The sequence below is a fragment of the Cricetulus griseus genome (assembly GCF_003668045.3).
Source record: "Cricetulus griseus strain 17A/GY chromosome 1 unlocalized genomic scaffold, alternate assembly CriGri-PICRH-1.0 chr1_0, whole genome shotgun sequence".
Lineage (NCBI taxonomy): Eukaryota > Metazoa > Chordata > Mammalia > Rodentia > Cricetidae > Cricetulus > Cricetulus griseus.
The window spans coordinates 262,228,853-262,248,311 of NW_023276806.1; the positions used below are offsets into that span (position 1 = coordinate 262,228,853).

A 19,459-nucleotide genomic window follows, 5' to 3' on the forward strand; every position below is an offset into this window, starting at 1 on the left:
ACAGAACTCACCGTTGTAGATATTTGCAGAAGCACTGAAGTTCTTGGAGTGTCTCTTTTGCAGTCTGAAAAATTTCCTCAGCAAGGAACAAATCCACCAGGTGTGTACAGACAGCTTCACAAGAGCGGGCTATGCGGGCCTTCTGGTCTGCCTCTACTGCACTCCTAGAATATAGAGCAATTAGCACAGAAGCCCCTACGCCAAGGGTTACTGATATTTAAGAGATTACTTTAAAAATGCCAGAGTCTGGGCTGGGAACGTGGTAGAGCATCTCTCCTGGTTAGTTTTCTGTTAACCTGACACAGTTATATGGTAAGAGAAACCTCAACTGAGAAAATGCTGCCATCAAATCGCCTACAGGCAAGTATGTAGGGCACTTCCTTCATTAATGATTGATGTTGAGAGCCCAATGGCTGGGACACATAGGACATGTAGCCCCTGGGGTATATAAGAAAGTAGGCTCATCAAATAAAGAGAAACAAGCCAATAAGCAGCATTCCTACATGGCTTCTGCTTCAGTTCCTGCAATAGGTTCCTGTCCTGACTTCCTTTAACAATGAACTATGTCTGGGCATTGGTGGTGCACACCTTTAATCCCAGCACTCGGGAGGCAGAGTCAGGTGGATCTTTGAGAGGTCGAGACCAGCCTGATCTACAAGAGCAAGTTCCAGGACAATCTCCAAAGCTACACAGAGAAACCCAGTCTCTCTGAAAACAAACAAACAAACAAAAAAAAAAAAAAAAAACAATGAACTACATCACAACAGAAACCAAACTAGGACAGTGTCTGCCTGGTTTTGACTGCTACACCCACACCAAAGGAATTGGAGTCTGCTTTCATATGGAAATATAATTAACATGTCCACTATAGGAGAAAGTTTAAGTCCTTCATTTTTACTTAAAAGCAGACACCTGAAAAGATAAGTAAAAGAGAAAAGTACCACAGATCAAGTTCACTAGGCGACTGTAGCAATCAGGAAATAACCCTTTGACCCACCAAGGTATGTTAGCTTACACAAATATACCCAGGAACCTGAGGTGAGAGCACCATTTGAACCCAGCAGTTAAACTAACATTAGTAACAAAACAAGGGCCAACACTCTGGAGGGGATTCCAGCGCGCCATGGGCACGTGTGGTGGATATAGGACAACTCCCGGAAGTTTTATTCCACTATGTGGGTTCTGGAGATTGAATTCAGGTCATCAAGTTTGGCAACAAGTGCCTTTGAATTTGAATTTTAAATGACCACTGAGACAATCAAAATCTCATCAGCAATACAGGGCGTCTACAATTAGATGTACCTTACATACATGCTGAACACTAGTGACTACTAGAAATGATTTCCCTCAGATAAATCACTCTCTCAGACTTTTCTCTACCACACCCCCACACTCAGGATCCCAGCACTGCACTCACTTTAACTCCTGGGAGCAGGTTTCCCACACACATTCTGTCACCATGAGTTCTGTCAGCTCTGCAGCCAGACCCTCACTCAGCTGAGTTAACACCAGTTCTCTCTCTTGCTTCAACCTATGGGCAAAAGAAAAGCACAAAGCTAATACTTCAGAAAAAATGAATGGGGGCTGGAGAGACAGTTCAGTGGCTAAGAATGCATAGCGTTTCTTACAGAGGACATGGGTTTATGTCCCAGCACCCACATGGAACTGTCTGTAACTACAGCTCCACGGACCTAACATCCTGCATTCACATACATGTGCCATCTACCCAACACACACACACACACTCTCTCTCTCTCTCTCTCTCTCTCTCTCTCTCTCTCTCTCTCTCTCTCTCTCTCTCTCTCTCTCTCTCTCTCTCTCTCTCTCTCCTTTCTCTTAGTCAAATCATGAGGGTGCTAAATAGCCCAACAGGGGTCAGATGTCAACACAGTGAATAGCAAGAGGGGTATCAGCAGTCAGGGCTGGCACAAACTGACCTCTGTGCCCAGCTACGGGAACAGGACAAACCCACCTTTCCTCTTCAGCCCGTCGCTTTTCTTCCTCTCGTCTCTGCCTTTCCCTGGATACTTCTTCAGCGGCAACATGCCTCAAAATGCCTGTGGTTGCAGCCGTTATCAGATCCTCCACAGCAGCATTAGAGACACTTAACAAAACAAAGCAGATGGCATCCAAACTCAGAAAAAAGTAAGCCACCGTTCACTCTTGCCTAGTGAGATTTGTTTCTGGAATGCAGAGACACTTCAACACATGAACCAATCACAGTCTGGCAAGACGGCTCAGCAATAAAAGCACATGCTGCGCCAAGTAATGTAACCTGAATAATAATAATAATAAATAAACACTAATTAAAGTTCTTTTTTAAAAGATGCATCTACAATGAAGAAATTAAACTAGAAAAATATATGAGTGGGATTATTATATCTCCTATTGTAAATAATTTTATTTTTGTAAATAAAATGGTAAACTAGTTTTATAAAGCATATTGTTCACATTTAGGAATAAGAGAGAAGCCCTAATATGGTTAAAATATGGTCACAAACAATTTGAGCTACAATCCCAAGAACCCCAAGCCCTATTGGTCATTTGAACATCTCCATGACAGTCTGGTCTACATACTGAGTCCCATGCCAGCAAGGGCTACAAACTGAGACCCAGTCCAAGAAAACAAAGAAAACAAAATTAATGACTTAAATTTTTAAGATATAAAACTTGTAGAAGACATGAATATCTATCTTCATGCAGCAATTTCTTAGCTAAGATCTTAAGAGCACAGGCAACACAAGGAAAATTAGACTACATAAAAATTTAAATGTTTTGTGCATTAAAGACATTATTAAGCGATGAAAAGGTAATCCAGGGTAGCTCAGTTAGTAGAGTGCATATCTAATATGCCACGCTCAAAACCCTGGACTCAAGCCTCAACAATGCATACAGCAGGCATGTTGCTACATGCCTGCAATCTCTTCATCTGGGAGGTAGAGGCTAGAACAAAAAAGGGGGAGGGGGAGAGAACCCAGAAAATGGAAGAAAATACATGCAAATTTTGTGTCTGATAAGGGACTAACATCCAGAATACAAGAAAACTACAACTCAAGTTAAAAGTGGCAAACAACTTATATACATAGTCAGAGAAAGTGTATAAATGAGCAATAAGGACATGGGGGAAAAAAAAAAAAAAACCAAGGCTAGGCAGTGGCGATGCATGCCTTTAATCCCAGCACTCTATAAAGCGAGTTCCAGAGAATCCTGTTTTGAAAAGTAAAACAAGAAAAAAAAGAAATAAAGGTCAGGAACAGGAGAAAGTACATCCACCTGGAGAATAGAGGAAACATTTAGGCCTCAGAGGAGTAAAGCCCTTCTTCAAACCCCCACTGTGGAGCTTAACCACACAGAACTGGGTCTTGCTGATGAATGAGAACAGCTTATAAGGAAGGACATAATTGTTCCCAGAGAGCAAATAACAGCGGAGCAAGAAAGGCTGACATGTCAGGTGCCACTCACCCCAGAGCAGCGGCTACGTAGGCAGCCCCGGCAGTGCTGACTTCCTCACAGTCCACTTGAAGAGCCTCCTGGATGAGCTCGTCCACCACCTGCACTAGGTCCTAAGGAGAGACCAGCACAGGAGTTGAACCAGGTCCTCTGAACTGTGCAACAGACAATTTCTGCTCAAAAAGAAAGAAAGAAAAAAAAAAAAAGCTACCCTCTTTCTATAGGCACAAAGCAGTACTGTGACCCCACAGGCCCTGGTCAAGCCACCCACTGGTGTCACACATGAGCAAACACTGAGCAGTCAGAACAGATATGTGCATGATTCAGTGTGATAGTGTGGTAGGAAACACAAAGTACAGCTCTGACCTCTGACTGCTATGATAAAGATGGGGTCTCTGCAGCTACCCTGAAGGCATCGGCCTTAAGTCTGCCACCTAAGGCCAGGACCCTGGATAGATCTTCTCCTTCACCTTCCTGACTCTGGCGCCTATCCAATGAGCCCAGCCAACACAGTCCCCTCACACAAAATGTTTACAGACTCCATGAAGCGTTAATGTGGGAGACCCCTACCGAATCAGAGTACACAGGTGCAGGCTTTGGAGGCAGCAGCTCAGACTGCATGGAGGACTGGAAAAGGCCAGGTGCCACAGCTGAGGCCAGTGGTGTAACTTGAATCACTGATGTGGCTGATGGTGCAGGAGGAGGCTGTGGGAGGAGAGCCAAGGGTGGCACACCCACCTCTGCCTCATGCTCCTCTCCTCTCCCACCACCTAGAGAGAAACACACACGTGCTTGTTACCAGACCACAGAACTGCAACCTCTACGGAAGGACCAAGCTGCCCGAACCCTAAAGAGTGGACGGCCCTCCTGACAACCATCCTAAGGGTGTATGTCATAGGACGATATATGCTTCGTGCAGACAATGCATCGTGGTATCATAAGTATTAACAAGGGCTTCAACACTCCAAATCCAGGCAAAGGGACAGCAACCTAAACATCTGGCCGAGAGCCAGCCAAACACAGAGCATGTTCTGGAACAGGGAGGCGGGGGCATTAGAGTTCACTCACCTGCTGCATCTGCACTAGACCTCTGCGTGCCGATGGGCAGCTCTGTAGCCAGGCTCTCTCCAACGTATTTATTCTGCGAGTTAAAGCTGCACACTGGTGTGTGGCGAGGTACAGAAGGCAGTGGCCCTCCATTCACGACTTCTCCAACTGACACAGTCAGCTTCCGTGCAATGAACACCGACTTCCTGGCCTTGGATAATCCCTCTGGTTCCAGGAATGCTGACCGATTCAGCTCAACACACCTACCCAGACCACAAAGAGCCCACAGAGAGAAGTCAGCTGGGAAAAAGTCAGCTAGCTATGCCTCCTCAAACCCAACTACTGGACACCCCCCCCCATTAGAGAAAGACTGGCTAGGTAAGAGAAGAGAAATCTTGCAGCCTTGGGGAATTACAGGACCCAGGACATTAACAGTCATGCATGGAATGACACAAACCAGCGATGGCAGCCTGCTCATTCAAAGTCACACTATTTCCTTGAGGACAGAACTACAAGGAAGAACTGCTGTGGGCCAAAGAAACACACACAGATTGTCAAGTGTAATGGTGCCATAATTTGGGAAACAGTTTGTAGGCAGCTACAGTCCCCAAGCCTGATTACAGGTACAGAGGACCTTGACACGGCCTACTGGACTCCCAGCTCTGCTGTCAGGTGTGCAGGGGTCAAACATAGGTAAACAAAGGCAATCTTCAATGAACAATACAGAAAAGTCCTAAAGGTTATCTTTAGGTTCTCTGGTAACTGATACAAAGCAATGTTTTGAAAAAAAAAAAAAAAAAAGAACTTGGTCTGGTTCTTTTTATTCTCAAATCTCTGGTTGTGTACCATACCACTTGGGAGGCAGATCTCTGTGATTTTTGAGGCCAGCCTGGTCTACACAACTAGTTCCAGGTCAATCAGGGCTATATAGTGAGACCCTATCTCAAACACAACAAAACAAAAGCAAAGAATAAACTTGGTCTGGACTGTGTGTGCCTTGGGAACAGTCCCTAGGTTCACAGTAGGGAAGAGGTACACAAAATAGGCCCAAAAAGTAGCCCTTTATCAGAATTTTAAAGAGGTGTGTGTGTTGGGGGCGGGGCAGAGAAGAAAGAAGTACACAGGTGTGCTCCCAGCTCTTACCCATCAGCTACAGTGAGGCCATGGTAATTGAGGAAGTTTGTGGCCTCTTCACAATCCTTGAACAACAGCATGCGTACGACACCATCCAGGGGGAAGACAGTAGAGCGCTGTGTGCTCACGGTGTATGCAACATTGAGTGCTCGGAGGGCATCCTTCCGGATCTGAAAGAAGCAGAGTCAACGGAAGCTCAGAGGGAAACCCAGTTAACTCAAGAGCAGAGTCAGCTAGCCAGCCACACAATCATGAGGTCTTGCTACAGCTCAGTTCCTATTTCCCTTTGTAGGAAGAATGCACCCTGATCTCCCTCTCAGTGCTCATATCCCCTCAGACTGCCTTTCTTCTCTGTTGTACATAATTATTATTAAATGTACTTAATCTGTTTACCACCTTTAGCTCTGGTCTCGTTCCTAGCATGTCAGTGGTATGGAAATGGGAATTTTGTTGGTTTTGTTCCAATTGTACTCTGAGCATTAAGAATACAGACAGAAAGAAGGGACAAGCGGTGGTGGCGCACAACTTTAATATCAGCACTTGGAAGGCAGAGGCAGGCTGATCTCTGAGTTCGAGGTCAGCCTGGTCCACAGAGTGAGTTCCAGGGCAACAAAGAGGAAACTGTCTCGAAATACAAAACAAAACAAAACAACAACAACAAAAAAAACTCAGGTTCTATTTTTCTATTTATTTAAAGTTGCCTACAGCAGCCAATATTATAGCACATTACTCATTTAAATAATAATAATAACGACTCTGCCTCCTTGGCTGCTTGAAGAGTACCATCATGAATGACACAGCAATGCTCTAGACCAGGAAGCTCATGACTATCCATCTGCTTCAGAGGAAGTAAATGGTCACTCATGTCCTTTACCCTGGGAAGGCATCAGTATCAAAGACAAAAATCCAGGAAAAGTAGCCAGAGTGTACGAAACAGTATCAGATGTCACCACTGCATTTGGACTTAAAACATCTGGGCAGTGGAAAGAATTGACTTTGGCTTGACATATGCCTCTCTGGATTATGCGGAGAAGAGTGAGCCATCACACAGACCAGAGAGACATTGCCTTACGAGAAGAAAGAGACTTCTAGAACACAGGGGAAGGACTGTAACAAGAGAGCGAGGAAGATCAGGGAGACTACAAAGGCCAATGATGTGCTGGCAAACAGTGACCTGGAGATGGGACAACAGCAAACGGAACTGAGATTCTGCAATGACTTGATCTGCTGTCATGGGGCAAATTTCTAAGGAGAGGACAAATAAAAACTTTTGTTAAAAACATCAAAAATATTACATAAAAAATAGTATGTTCTACTTGACAAATGCACAGAATTCCCTAAGAGGGAATTATTAGTAATTATTAGTTATTAGTAATGTTTTCATTTGTTCCAGAATTTCAGGTGTGTTGGTGACAGTCATACCTAACAATAAGAAGCAAAGTGGTCAGAAATTCTTTGAGCTAGAGAGGGTAGACATGTGGACAATGGGAAAAAATCAAGTGCATGCAACTTCAGCCACTGAACATTTAACAAAGATGCCAAAAACACACACCGAAGAAAAGAAAGCATCTTCAACAAATGGTGCTGAGAAAACGGGATCCAGGGGCAAAAGAATGAAATTAGATCTCTATCTATCACCTTGCACAAAAAACTAACTCCAAATTATTAAAGATCTAAATGTGAAACCTGAAACGCCTAGAGTAAAACATAAGCAGTACCCATAGATATAGGAGTAGGAAAGGGTTTTCTGAATAGGACTCCATCTACCCAAGAATTAGGGTCAACAACTGACAAGTGGGGCTTCATAAAACTAAAAAGCTTCTGCCCAGCTAAAAAACAATCGACAGGGTGGAGAAGAAGCCTACAGAATGGGAAAGAATCTCTGACAACTATACATCTGACAGAGGATTAATATCCAGAATACACAAAGAATCAAAAACAGCAACAATTGACCCATTAAAAAAATAAGCCTAGGACGTGAACAGAGAGTTCTCAAAAGAAAGAAAACAATATGGCTAAAAAGTATCTCAAGAAAAGTTCATCCTTCCTAGCAATTAGGGATATGAAAATCAAAACAACTTTGAGATTTCATCTTTCCCAGTCAGAATGGCCAACATAAACAAAATAACTGACAATAAACACTGGAGGAGATGTGGGGGGAAAGGAACTGTCATTCACTATTGGTGGGGTTGTAACTGGTCCACATACTATGGAAACCAGTGTGGAGAAGTCTCAAAATGCTAAAAATAAATCTGCCACACAAACTAGATATACTACTCATTGGCATATGCCCAAGGGACTCAAAATCTACTCCTAGATACTTATTCAGCCATGTTCATTAGTAACCTAGTCACAAAACTAAGAAATAGAAACAACCTAAAACACCCTTTCACTTACAAATGGAAAATGAAAATGATGTGTGTGCATATATATACATATGTATCATTAAGCTATAAAGGAAATGAAATTATGAGCTCTGCAGGTAAATAGATGAAACTACTAAAGATCATATATGAGTGAGGTAACCCAGACCCAGGAAGACAAACAATGAGTGTTTTCTCTCATCTGAAGTGCCTGGCTCCAAATCTTCAGGCGTGAGTACACTCAGGTGTGAGTACATAGCCTATTGCAACCACAGAAATCAGCAAAGAAAAACGAGAGCATTGCAGTAGGGGTGTGCAGGAGCAACAGAGAGGGGAATAGCAGGGCATAAGTGATCAGATGGGAGAAAAGGGAAAAATGGGGAGGCTCTAATTAGTGAGGAGGAGATAAAGAGGGAAGAAAGAAAATAACAGTAAAATGTCTGGAAAAGTTGTAAGGAATCACACCATCAACTATCTACCTAAGAACACCTATGGCAGCAGCTGGAGAGATGGCTCAGCAGTTAAGAGCACCGCTGTTCTTCCAGAGGACCCAGGTTTGGACCCCAGTACCCATCTGTAGCTCCACTTCCAGGGGATCTGAGCCCCATTCTGCCCAGGGCACACAGGGCACACAGACACACACACAGGCAAACACTCACACACTTAAAATACAAAAAGAAGTCAATCTTTAAAAAAAAAAGTAAATAAAACTGGGCAGAGAGGCCCATGCCTTTAATCCCCAGCACTTAGAAGGCAGTGGCAGGGGATCTCTGTGAGTTCAAGACCAGCTTGGTTTACATCGAGAGGTCCAGGACAGCCAGAGCTACATAGAGATCCTGCCTCAATAAATAAATAAACAAATTAATAAAAATAAAATACCTGTAATACACTTAAGTCAGTATATAAACAAACTCATACAGCTTAAGTAAAATTTTCCCAGCTGAACTGACAATGTTGCCTCTAAGAACTAAAGACCATAATAAAAACCTCAACACCAGACAGGAAAACCCCTTCTGTGAGTGAGCTGCTGGTTACGGTTTTTTCCAAGAGACTCCCAAACATTAAAAGTTACTTCTATTGCCCTTGGTTGCGTCTCAGAGGTGGAAGTAAGTCCCTACTGCTAAAAACACCATGCAGTTTAGACAGAGGCCCCTGAGATGAAATCGACCTGAATGCCTCTTCCCCGTGAACCAGCTTTCATAGTACCACAAGGTGCCATACAAGCTTCCAAAAGAAGGAAGCAACCAACAGACCTACACAAGTTCGATACCTGTGAACCACAAAATAACCCCAGGGTGGTAGTGGCACACATACCTTGGTGGTGATCAACATCTCTTTAATTTGACTTAAGGCCTGCTCATCGAGAGAGAAATAATGCCTGGTACAGAAACCTAGCTAACTACCAAGGGCTGGTAAAGTCATGATCTTAGAGGAGAAGCTGTAACTGCTGCTTTACTAAGTATTTGTCATGTGTAGTCCTTACGTCTCATTGAGGAAATGTCTCTTTGCAACAGACAGAGACAAATACAGAAAACCACAATCAATCAAAATGCAAAGTTGTTGAGTCCAATCCCAAGGGGTACGTGGACAATACCACTCCCACCCCTAAGGCTTAGGGATCACTGTGGGAGAGGGGACAGAAAGGTTGTAAAAGACAAAGGAATGAATGGGGAGTTTGTCATGAGATTGTATCAACTATAGATACCAAAGGCTACATCCATGAAGTCTTACCAACATGACTGTTTAAACATGAGCTCAACAAGGACAACAATAGATACACTAATGAGGGGAGGGGGGAGCCAAGGAGGCCTCAACCCTACACAAAAAACTACTAGCAAGTAAAGAATGCTAAGAGTGGGAAGAAGCAGTCTTCCTCAGAGAAGAGTACACCAATTGGCTATTTAATATCATGGTCAGCCCTGAAAATGTATATACAGGTAACATTATCCAGACTAAGCAGGTTATCCTTATATTTAGGAGAGAGGGAGAGAGACAAAGACAGAGACAGAGATTGTGTCAGTCCCACTCTCCTTTCAACAGAGGCCAAGCAGAATCACCCCACACCCAACTAAAACAGTATATTCATGGGAAGAGCACACTGGGGAAGAGTGACAGTACCAATCATTTCTCATTGGTCCAATACCTGTAGAGGACTAAGCTGGCCCTCTACTGGAATCTCCAAGCCAATTCAAAGTGCTGAAGCTAACAACTGACTGGAACTAAGAACAAGAATTTATAAGAAATCCCTTGATTTAAAAATATAAATAAAAAGTGGTTTTCTGAATGCCTTTGTAGTCCCAAGGCCAAGCACAAGATAGAGTGGAAAAACAGGCCTCATATTTATTGAAATGAATTCAGCAGCATCAGCCTCACTCTCGAAAACAGTTGGTTAGCTTTTGTTTTTTCCAGACAGTCTTTCTGTTATTCTGGCTGTCTTCTCAAAATTTTTTATCAATACTAACCATTTCAAAGTTATGAATTCCATAGAATATAGGATTTGAGGTTTAGGGTTTGTTTTCATCAAAGATGATACAGTGCTGAACTCAACCTGTCTGTCATTCCAAAGATTCCTGTGAGCCACAGTTCTGTTCCCATTGCATGGTCTCTCCTGGTGGAGATTCATAGTAGCCCATCATCCAAGGTTAAGGCAGAAATACCTTTCTGAGCTGTGACAGGCTCCATGAGTTGACTGCTGGATGCCCACTGGAAGTGTATAGGGACAGAGAAGCACTTCAACACTTCAAGTTACAGCTTTTGTTCCTATGCTACTAGCAGTGGTTCTACTCACCTGGTTAAAGTAACAGTGCAACAGGCATGCATTCAAATAAGAAGCAGACTGGACCAGCTTGAAGAACCTCACGAAATTGTTACTGTTCAATGCAGCAAAAGCCTGGACAGCAAAGTTCACCTCGGGGGAGTTCCTAACATCCGAGTGGAACTGCTGCACTTCTCTGTAAGTTAAGGAGGCAAAACTGTTAGACTGTTGATTTAAGTCAATCTGATAAAATAACTAGGTTTCAGTAACACTAAGACAGTGAGTCTGAATGGTGATATGCTGATGCCCACCACTGAAATCTAAGTTCCATAATCAGAGCTGCCATTCTCACACTCAACTGATACACATGGGTTTTCTTTCCTCTTTATCTTCATATTTATTTATTTATTTATTTATTTATTTATTTATTTATGTAGAATCTTATGCATCCCAGATGGGCTTCAAATTCACTATGTAGCCAAAATTAGAAGCTTGAACTTCTAATAGAATTTCAAGTATGGTTTTAAAAGTTTCTTTTAAAAGACAATAAACTATGGGACTGGGGAGATGGCTCAGCGGTTAAAAGCATTTGCTATTCTTGCAAAGGACCCAAATTCGGCTCCTCGCACCCATGTCAACTGCCTGTAACTTCAACTCCAGGATATTCAACAAGTTTTTCTAGTCTCTAAGGCACCTGCATTCATGTGCATATGCCTACACACAAACACACACTAGACACAATTAAAAATAATAAACAAAAATCGTAAAAAGATGACAAGCAGCTGGGCATGGTAGTATGCACCTTTAATCCTAGCGCTTGGGAGGCAGAGGCAGGAGATCTCTGCGAGTTTGAGGCCAGCCTGGTCTAGAGAGTGAGTTCCAGGACAGCCGGAGCCATTACAGAGATAAACCCTGTCTCAAACCAACCCTACCTCAAAAAAATTTTTAACTGAATTATTGAAAGTGGGTACAAATGACTGTCATATATGAAGAAACTAACACAATTTTTGTAACTTGTTTAACTGCTGTAAAGTTTAAATCAATCATATATATAGACCTACAACAATAGGTTCTTAGAGAAAATATTAACAAAAAAATAAGCCCAGCACTCAGAAGGCAGAGGCAAGATATCTCAAATTTGAGGCCAACTTGTGTCATACCTCACAGTGAGATTATGTCAAAGAAAGGAAGAGTCAAAAACACAGAGAGAGAGAGAAAAAGGAGGGAGGGAGGGAGGGAGGGAGGGGAGGTGGGAGGGAGGAGAAGAGAGGAGGAGGAAGGGAGAGAAACAACACAAAACAACGAATTTCAATATAAAATAAGGGATTTTTTGCAACTAAAAGGAGGCAATGGCTACCACTGAGTTTAGTTTACTAAATGTGGGTCCAGGCAAATCTGCCATATTTCTTTCTTATTTAAAGGTCTATTGAAATATCAAACCAGCATTTCAAATGCTCTCACTTCAGTAACTTATCCACTAATCTAACCTTTTCTTCTAATATATGCCACCAACAAAACTTTTTGGAAACACAACTGCTAACACATTAGTGGGTCTTCCTACCTTCCATGTCCTAGTTTCCTACCTGTGGAACTGAGAGGATCCGTCTCAGGAATGAACATTATACACAGCGTGCTGGTCTCTAGTACCTGCTCGCACTTGTTTACCCCTGGCTCAGTTTGGCAATTATACCATGGACTTTCTTTTTATCTTTTCTTTTTTAAAAAAAAAGGTTTATTTAACATATATACAGTGTTCTGTCTGCATGCATGCCTGCACGCCAGTAGTGGACACAAGATCTTATTACAGATGGTTGTGAGCCACCATGTGGTTGCTGGGAATTGAACTCAGGACCTCTGGAAGAACAGCCAGATCTCCTAATCTCTGAGGCATCTCTCCAATGCCAGCACCATGGACTTTCTATACATCAAAGCCCAACTTCCGAATCTGAAAACACACCTCAAAATGTCTCCTTTGTTGAGATTGAGTAGGACATTGTAGCCCTGGAACTCTGCCTCACTGGCACAGAAAACACCCTTGTTCCTCAGGTCCTGGTACATCTCCTTCAGACTCTGTAGACACTTGGTCATGTTCTCATTGTTGATCTTGGCATCAAAGGAGGACATGGGCTCCTCACACATGAAGTGGGCACAATGGATATGAAATCGGGTACACTTCTCGATCAGAGACACCGTCAAGGGATCACAGAGGTGCTGCTGTGTGATGTCCTGCTCACAGATTACAGGGGAGGATTACACTCGCATGGATCACTCAAACATAAGCCATATACACACACACGATCCATGAAAAGTCAAAATTATGCTTATGAATTTAATTACATTTCAACTTGAAACGAACCCCATGAAACACGATCAAATACAGTTTGTAATGGCTCAAATAAAACCCTTTTAGTGGTTCAGATAAAAATATCTTCGTAAAACAAACAAATTAGAATTCAATTTGTGAATATACATGCTTTCCCTAGTCATCCAACTGGAGAGAGCCCATACCTTGCGTATACCCCGTGTGCGGTTCCACACGAAGTCATACCAGTCCCGAAGGCTGCTTTCTTTTTGGTCCATGATCTGGGTCACCAGGTAGTCCATGGTCCTGCTGAGAACTGCTGACGGCCTCAGCTCGTGTGGCAGGGGTTCTTCCTGATCTGCAGAGGACCGGCTGTACTCCTTCACGGCGGCCGCATGGTCCACCTGGGCGAAAGGAGGAGGGATAAACTGCTTCATGCAGGCAGAAATCACATACAAACCCATCTGAGATCAATACTTGGGAATATAGTTTTTAAAAGAAAACATCTGCCAAAGCTGACAAATGTTAAGGAAAATATAAATCAAGAAACTTGATTCAGGCAAACATAAGAAGGAATCAAAAGAGTGTCCTAAGAGCAGGAATGTGAAGACCCATCTGCCCACCCAAAGCACAGAGGTAACGGGTAAAGGGACTTCAAGCAACACAAAACATCTCAAGGTCAGAGTTAAAAACAAAAATAGTGCCTCTCGGTGGTGGCGCATGCCTTCAATGCCAGCCCTTGAAAGTCTGGTCACAGAGTGAGTTCCAGGACAACCAAGACCATATAGAGGGACCCTGTCTCAAATACCAAAATCAGAAACAAGAAAAAATAAGGGGTCCATCAAGACAGCTCAGTGTGGGTAAGGACACTTGATACTGATGACCTGAGTTCAATCTTCACAACCCACATAGTGTAAGCTGTCCTTACATACACACTTTGTGGCACATGTGTGCTCGCGCATGCACGCGAGCACACACACACACACACATAGAAAATAAACACATTTATAAAATCAAAACAATAAAAAATAATAATGGTGCTCATTTAGAGTCCTACCTGGTCAGTCCCCGGGACCACTTCAAACACACTCAGCTGGCTCCGCGTCTCCCGCAAGTATCGCTCCTTCTCAGGACACATGTCAGGGCACGTCCCAACAAACGCCCTTGCTTTGTCCAGATCAGTCCTCTTCACCCGTGCTAAACGATACCAAGCCAAAGGGAACCGTATATGTACCACACGAATACTAAGAATTCATAAAAGTGTAGTTTCATTAAAGGAAAAAAGAAAACAAACAAAAATGCTGCCTATAATCCCAGCACTCAGGAGGCTGAGGCAAGAGAATCCTAAATTTGGGGCCAGCCTGGGTCACATTAATTCAGCATAGTCTGGGTAATATGGTGAGACCCTGTCTCATCTGTGCACTGTCCTCCCGCCCCCCAAAAAAGTCACACACACAAAAGAAATGGTTCTTAAAATTTGAGCTTAGGAGAAAGGAACTTGTAGTCTGTTCTGTCAGGCAATGGGCATCTAGGTTCACAAAAGCCCCTAGCCAAGGCTACCTCTCTCCAAAAATCAAACACATTCACGACAGACTTTGATGGAGAACAGGGAGCCGGGCATTGGTGGCACATGCCTTTAATCCCAGCACTCAGGAGCCAGAGGCAGGCGGATCTCTGTGAGTTCAAAGCCAGCCTGGTCTCCAGAGTGAGTGCTAGGATAGGCTCCAAAGCTACACAGAGAAACCCTGTCTCAAAAAAACAAAAAAAAAGGGGGAGAGATGGCTAAGCTAAGAGCATTTAGCTGCTCCTCTAGAGGACCCAGGCTTAGTTCCTAGCACCGTCATTGTGTCTCACAACCACTTATGAACGACTCCATTCAAGGGGATCTGGCCTTCTAGGGCATGAGGCATACAAGTGGGAGACAGCTATCCATACACGCAGGCAAAACACTCATACACATAAAATAAAAACAAACTAATTTTAAAAATGGATGGAGCATGCTATCACTTCCACTTAAAGATATGTGTGCTGCCAGCATTCTGTAATTCTTACCAAGACCTCAGTGGTAAAACAGGACTTTAATCAATAAATCTGTGGGCTGGACACCAGTGGCTCACACCTTTAATCTCAGCACTTGGTAGGCAAAGGTACACGGCTCTCTGTGAGTTTGAGGCCAGTCAGGGGCTACATAGTGATACTGTTAACTCAAAATAAAGAAATACATAAAATTTAAAAATTAGAAAAAAACTTTTGAATACAAATACTCAAAATTTACCAGTATTCTAAGATTCTGTTTGCGTATTCAGAATTGCATAATGTAAGTTAACTTGGTGCCTGCCTGAGTAAGTATGCCATCGTTACTACTCAGAGACTGAAAGGTTTGAAAGGCTATCTTGGAACTACTGTGTAGACCAGACTGTACTGCCTCTGCCTCCAGAGTGCTGGGGTTGCAGAAGAGTGTGATCATGCCAGGCTCTGGGACTGCAGATACGTGACACTGAGCCAGGTTTTTCTTGTAATAAGTGTGCTAGGTATTTTTATGTCAACTTGACAGAAAATTAAGTCATTTGAGAGGAGGGAACTTTAATTAAGAAAATGCCTCCACAAGATCAGGCTGTAGGCAAGCCTATAGGACATTTCCTTAATTAGAGATTGGTCAGGGGGACCCAGCCATTGTGGGTGGTTCCACCCTTGGGCTGGTGGTCCTGGGTACTAGAAAGCAGGCTGAGGGGCTGGACAGATGGCCCAGAGGTTAAGAGCACTGACTGCTCTTCCAGAGGTCTTGAGTTCAATTCCCGACAACCACATGGTGGCTCACAACCATCTGTAATGAGATGTGGTGCCCTCTTCTGTCATAGATGCAGGCAGACTACGGTATACATAATAAATAAATGAATCTTTTTTTTTTATTTAAAAAAAAAAAAAAGAAAGAAAGCAGGCTGAGAAAGCCAATAAACAGCACTGTTCCATGGCCTCTGCATCAGCTCCTGCCTCCAAGTTTCTGCCCATGTGAGTTCTTATTTTGACTTTCTTCGGTGATAAACAGTGCTGTGGAAGCCAAATAAACCCTTTCCCCCACAACATGCTTCCTGAATATAGTGTTTCATGACAGCAACTGAAATCCTAACTAAATCCTAAGTCAGTAAGTTTATTAGAAATGTAAAAATCACTAATTCTATAAATATGGCAGCAGTTTTCATTACCATCTTAAGAAAGCTCTGTGATTATTACAATTATTCCTAATTTTTTGGGTTTTTCGAGACAGAGTTTCTGTGTGGCTTTGGAGGCTGTCCTGGAACTAGCTCTTGTAGACCAGGCTGGTCTTGAACTCACAGAGATCCACCTGCCTCTGCCTCCCAAGTGCTGGGATTAAAGGCATGCGCCACCAACACCAGGCTAATTATTCTTAATTTTTAAAAAGAAGGTTCTGCCAGGTGTGATAGATATGTATAACAGAAGGATTCAGGGGGGCTGAAAGAGAAGAATTTTAAGCTCTAACCCAGCATGAGCTATACAGCTGTAAAAAAAAGAAAAAAAAATCATATAGCTGAAATTAAGAAACAAAGTATAGGGGGAAGATAGATGGCTTAGAGATTAAGAGAGCACTGAGTGTTCTTCCAGAGGACCCCAGGTTCAATTTCCAGCACCCACATGGCCGCTCATAACTCTATAGCTCCAGTTCCAGGGGATCTGACACCTTCAGACAGACATGCAGGCAAAACATCAATGCACATAAAATAAAAATAAATGTTTAAAAAGAGAAAAGAGTTTAAAAAAAAAAGAAAAAACTGCAAAGAGTACATGGATTTTCCTATGAGGTACTATATACTTGTAATGTGAATTTTTCATTGTTTGAAAAACAGTATGTGTCAACTTTTATGTGAGTATAAAACTCACAGTATAATATTCCAAAGGGGGCAATGTCTGAAACGCAGCATCACCTCTCTCTTCTGCCTTTCAGACACCTGTTCCCTAACAAGCACCACTGTGAGCTGTTCCCACATACTCCTATACGTACATAAACACATGCACTTACCGCACATTCGCGCGCACACACACAGCTCACACCACTAGAAGACAAGAGCACAGTCATACCAGGCATGGCATAGATGACGCCCCAAGACTCAATGGCAGTGGAGCCCTTGAGCTCCCCAGAAACTGCCTCACAACCTCGCCAAGCACTCTGGAACTTGCATCTCTATGAACCATTACCTTGCCGCATAATCCGGTCTCTCTGGTCCAGAAGGCGGTACTTCTCTTCAGATGTCTCAGCCACAGTCCCTATCAGGGTGCTAAGAGATGACACACAAGATCCAAGGCCCTCGGGGCCCTCAGATCCAGAGTCAAAAGGGTCTGCCTCAAACTGGTGGATCTTCAGAAGGCTTGGTTTCTTCACTGGAGAGCTACAGAGAAAACCACATGTTCACGGCCCTTGTATCATTTCCACTTCAGAACCTTCTGGTCCTCTAAAGCTAGTACAGCATCAAAACCAAAGAAGCCAGCCGGGCATAGTGGCACATGACTTTAATCCCAGCACTAAAGAGGCAGATTCAGGGTTAGGGTTTCCATGAATTCAATGCTAACCTGGTCTACACAATGAGTTCTAGGACAATCAGAGGTACATGTCAACTCCTGTCAACTCCCCCCCCCAAATAAAACCAAAACAACAAAACAAAGTCTAAATAAAGTTGGTGATGAGTCTTTTTTTTTTTCATTTTTAATGAAAATAAAAAAATGAGCCTGTTGCTCCAACAACTCAAGAAGGCGGACACAGGATTGTTTGAGCCAGTAATCTGAGGCTAGGCTGAGCAACTAGCAAGACCTAAGACAACAAACATGTTAGATTTAATGGCTTTTTAGTAATTCTGAAATATTTCATACTCTAAAAAACGAGATGAGGAATTAGAAATGTGGCTTGGGCTGTTAAGTGTGCTTGCCCGGCACATGCAGAGCCCTGGGTTCAAGCCTCGGCACCTCACACATCGGATGTGCTGGCGCACGCCTACAATCGTATTACTGAGCAAGTAGAAGCAGGAGATAAGGGGAGTTCAAGTCATTTCCATTACACAATGAGCATGGACAGTTTGGGGGAGAGAGGGAGGGAGGGAGGGAGGGAGGGAGGAGAGAGGGGAGGGAGGAGAGAAGGGAGGGAAGAGAAGAGAGAGGGGAGGGAAGAGAGGGGAAGGGTGCTAGAGAGATGGTTCAGTGGTCAAAAGCACTTGCTGCTCTTACGGAGGACCCAAATGTGGTCCTAGCACTCACACAATGGCTAACAATTGTCTGGTAACTGTAAATTGCAGAGGATCTGATGCCTGTTCTGGTCACCTCCAGCACTGAAATCATCGTTCAAATAGACACACACACAGCTAAAACATGCACACATGTATACAAGCAATTAAAAACTAAGGCTAGAGAGATGGCTCAAGAGTTAAGAGCACTTGTTGTTCTTCCAAAGGACCCAGTTTTGGTTCTCAGTACCTGCATCAGGTAGCTCACGACTGTCTCCAACTCCAGTTCTACCGATTTTTCTTTTCTTTTTTTTTTAGACTGTACAGATTATTTATAGATTTCTTTTTCAACATATAAATACACACACACACAACACAAAACAAAAACACCTCTCAACAATTAAAGAAAAATAGGCCATGAATTTGAGAAAGGCCAAGGGGGCTAAACGGCAGGGGTTGGAGGGAGGAGAGGAAAAGAGGAAACATGCTGAGCTGGCTAGTTTTATGGTAACTTGACACAAACTAGAGTCATCTGAGAAGAGGGAACCCAAAATGAGAAAATACCTCCAAAAGACCAGGCTGTAAGGCATTTTCTTAATTAGTAATTGATGGGCGAGGGCCCAGCCCATTGTGGGCGGCACCACTCTTGGACTGGTGGTCCTGGGTTCTACATGAAAGCAGACTGAACAAGTCAGAGGAAGCAAGCCAGTAAGCAGCTCCCCTCCATGGCCTCTGTGCCAGCTTCTGCTTCCAGCTCCCTGCCCTGTTTGAGTTGCTGTCCCAGCTTCCTTCAGGGATGAACAGTGATGTGGAAGTGTAAGTCAAATATAAACCCTTTCCTCTCCAACTTGCTTTGGTCATGGGGTTTCATCACAGTAATAACAACCCTAACTAAAGCACATGATACAATTATATTTTAATTTCAAAAAATAAAAGGATTATAATATTTTAAAAAGCGAAAATAAATGGCACTGGGGATGAACACATAGGTGGGCTCTTAGTGCCTGCTGGCAGGCTGTTCTCACCATATCCTTGAGCTCCATGTTTAGCAGGAGATTACAGCTCAAAGAACATGGTGAAGAGTTACAGAGGAAAACACCTGATGTTGGCTTCTGGCCCCCACATGCACACATACTGACATATGTATGCACCCAATTACATACAAATGCGTAAGAAAACG

The 19,459-nt window shown here is 43.2% G+C and overlaps 1 protein-coding gene across 2 annotated transcripts in view; it reads right to left on the reverse strand.

Moving 5' to 3' along the window:
* Positions 1 to 19,459, reverse strand: part of Mcm3ap (minichromosome maintenance complex component 3 associated protein) — a 50,635-nt gene that overhangs the window by 21,456 nt on the left and 9,720 nt on the right. For both annotated transcript variants that reach the window (XM_027394259.2, XM_035450413.1), the window contains exons 6-17: positions 17,264 to 17,454; positions 14,109 to 14,248; positions 13,258 to 13,455; positions 12,707 to 12,975; positions 10,783 to 10,945; positions 5,641 to 5,801; positions 4,519 to 4,760; positions 4,021 to 4,220; positions 3,463 to 3,563; positions 1,973 to 2,104; positions 1,418 to 1,531; positions 12 to 164 (exon numbers count right to left, since the gene is read on the reverse strand). In XM_027394259.2, coding sequence (XP_027250060.1) covers positions 12 to 164; positions 1,418 to 1,531; positions 1,973 to 2,104; positions 3,463 to 3,563; positions 4,021 to 4,220; positions 4,519 to 4,760; positions 5,641 to 5,801; positions 10,783 to 10,945; positions 12,707 to 12,975; positions 13,258 to 13,455; positions 14,109 to 14,248; positions 17,264 to 17,454 — 2,064 coding nt within the window. The remainder of the gene's footprint in view (positions 1 to 11; positions 165 to 1,417; positions 1,532 to 1,972; positions 2,105 to 3,462; positions 3,564 to 4,020; positions 4,221 to 4,518; positions 4,761 to 5,640; positions 5,802 to 10,782; positions 10,946 to 12,706; positions 12,976 to 13,257; positions 13,456 to 14,108; positions 14,249 to 17,263; positions 17,455 to 19,459) is intronic.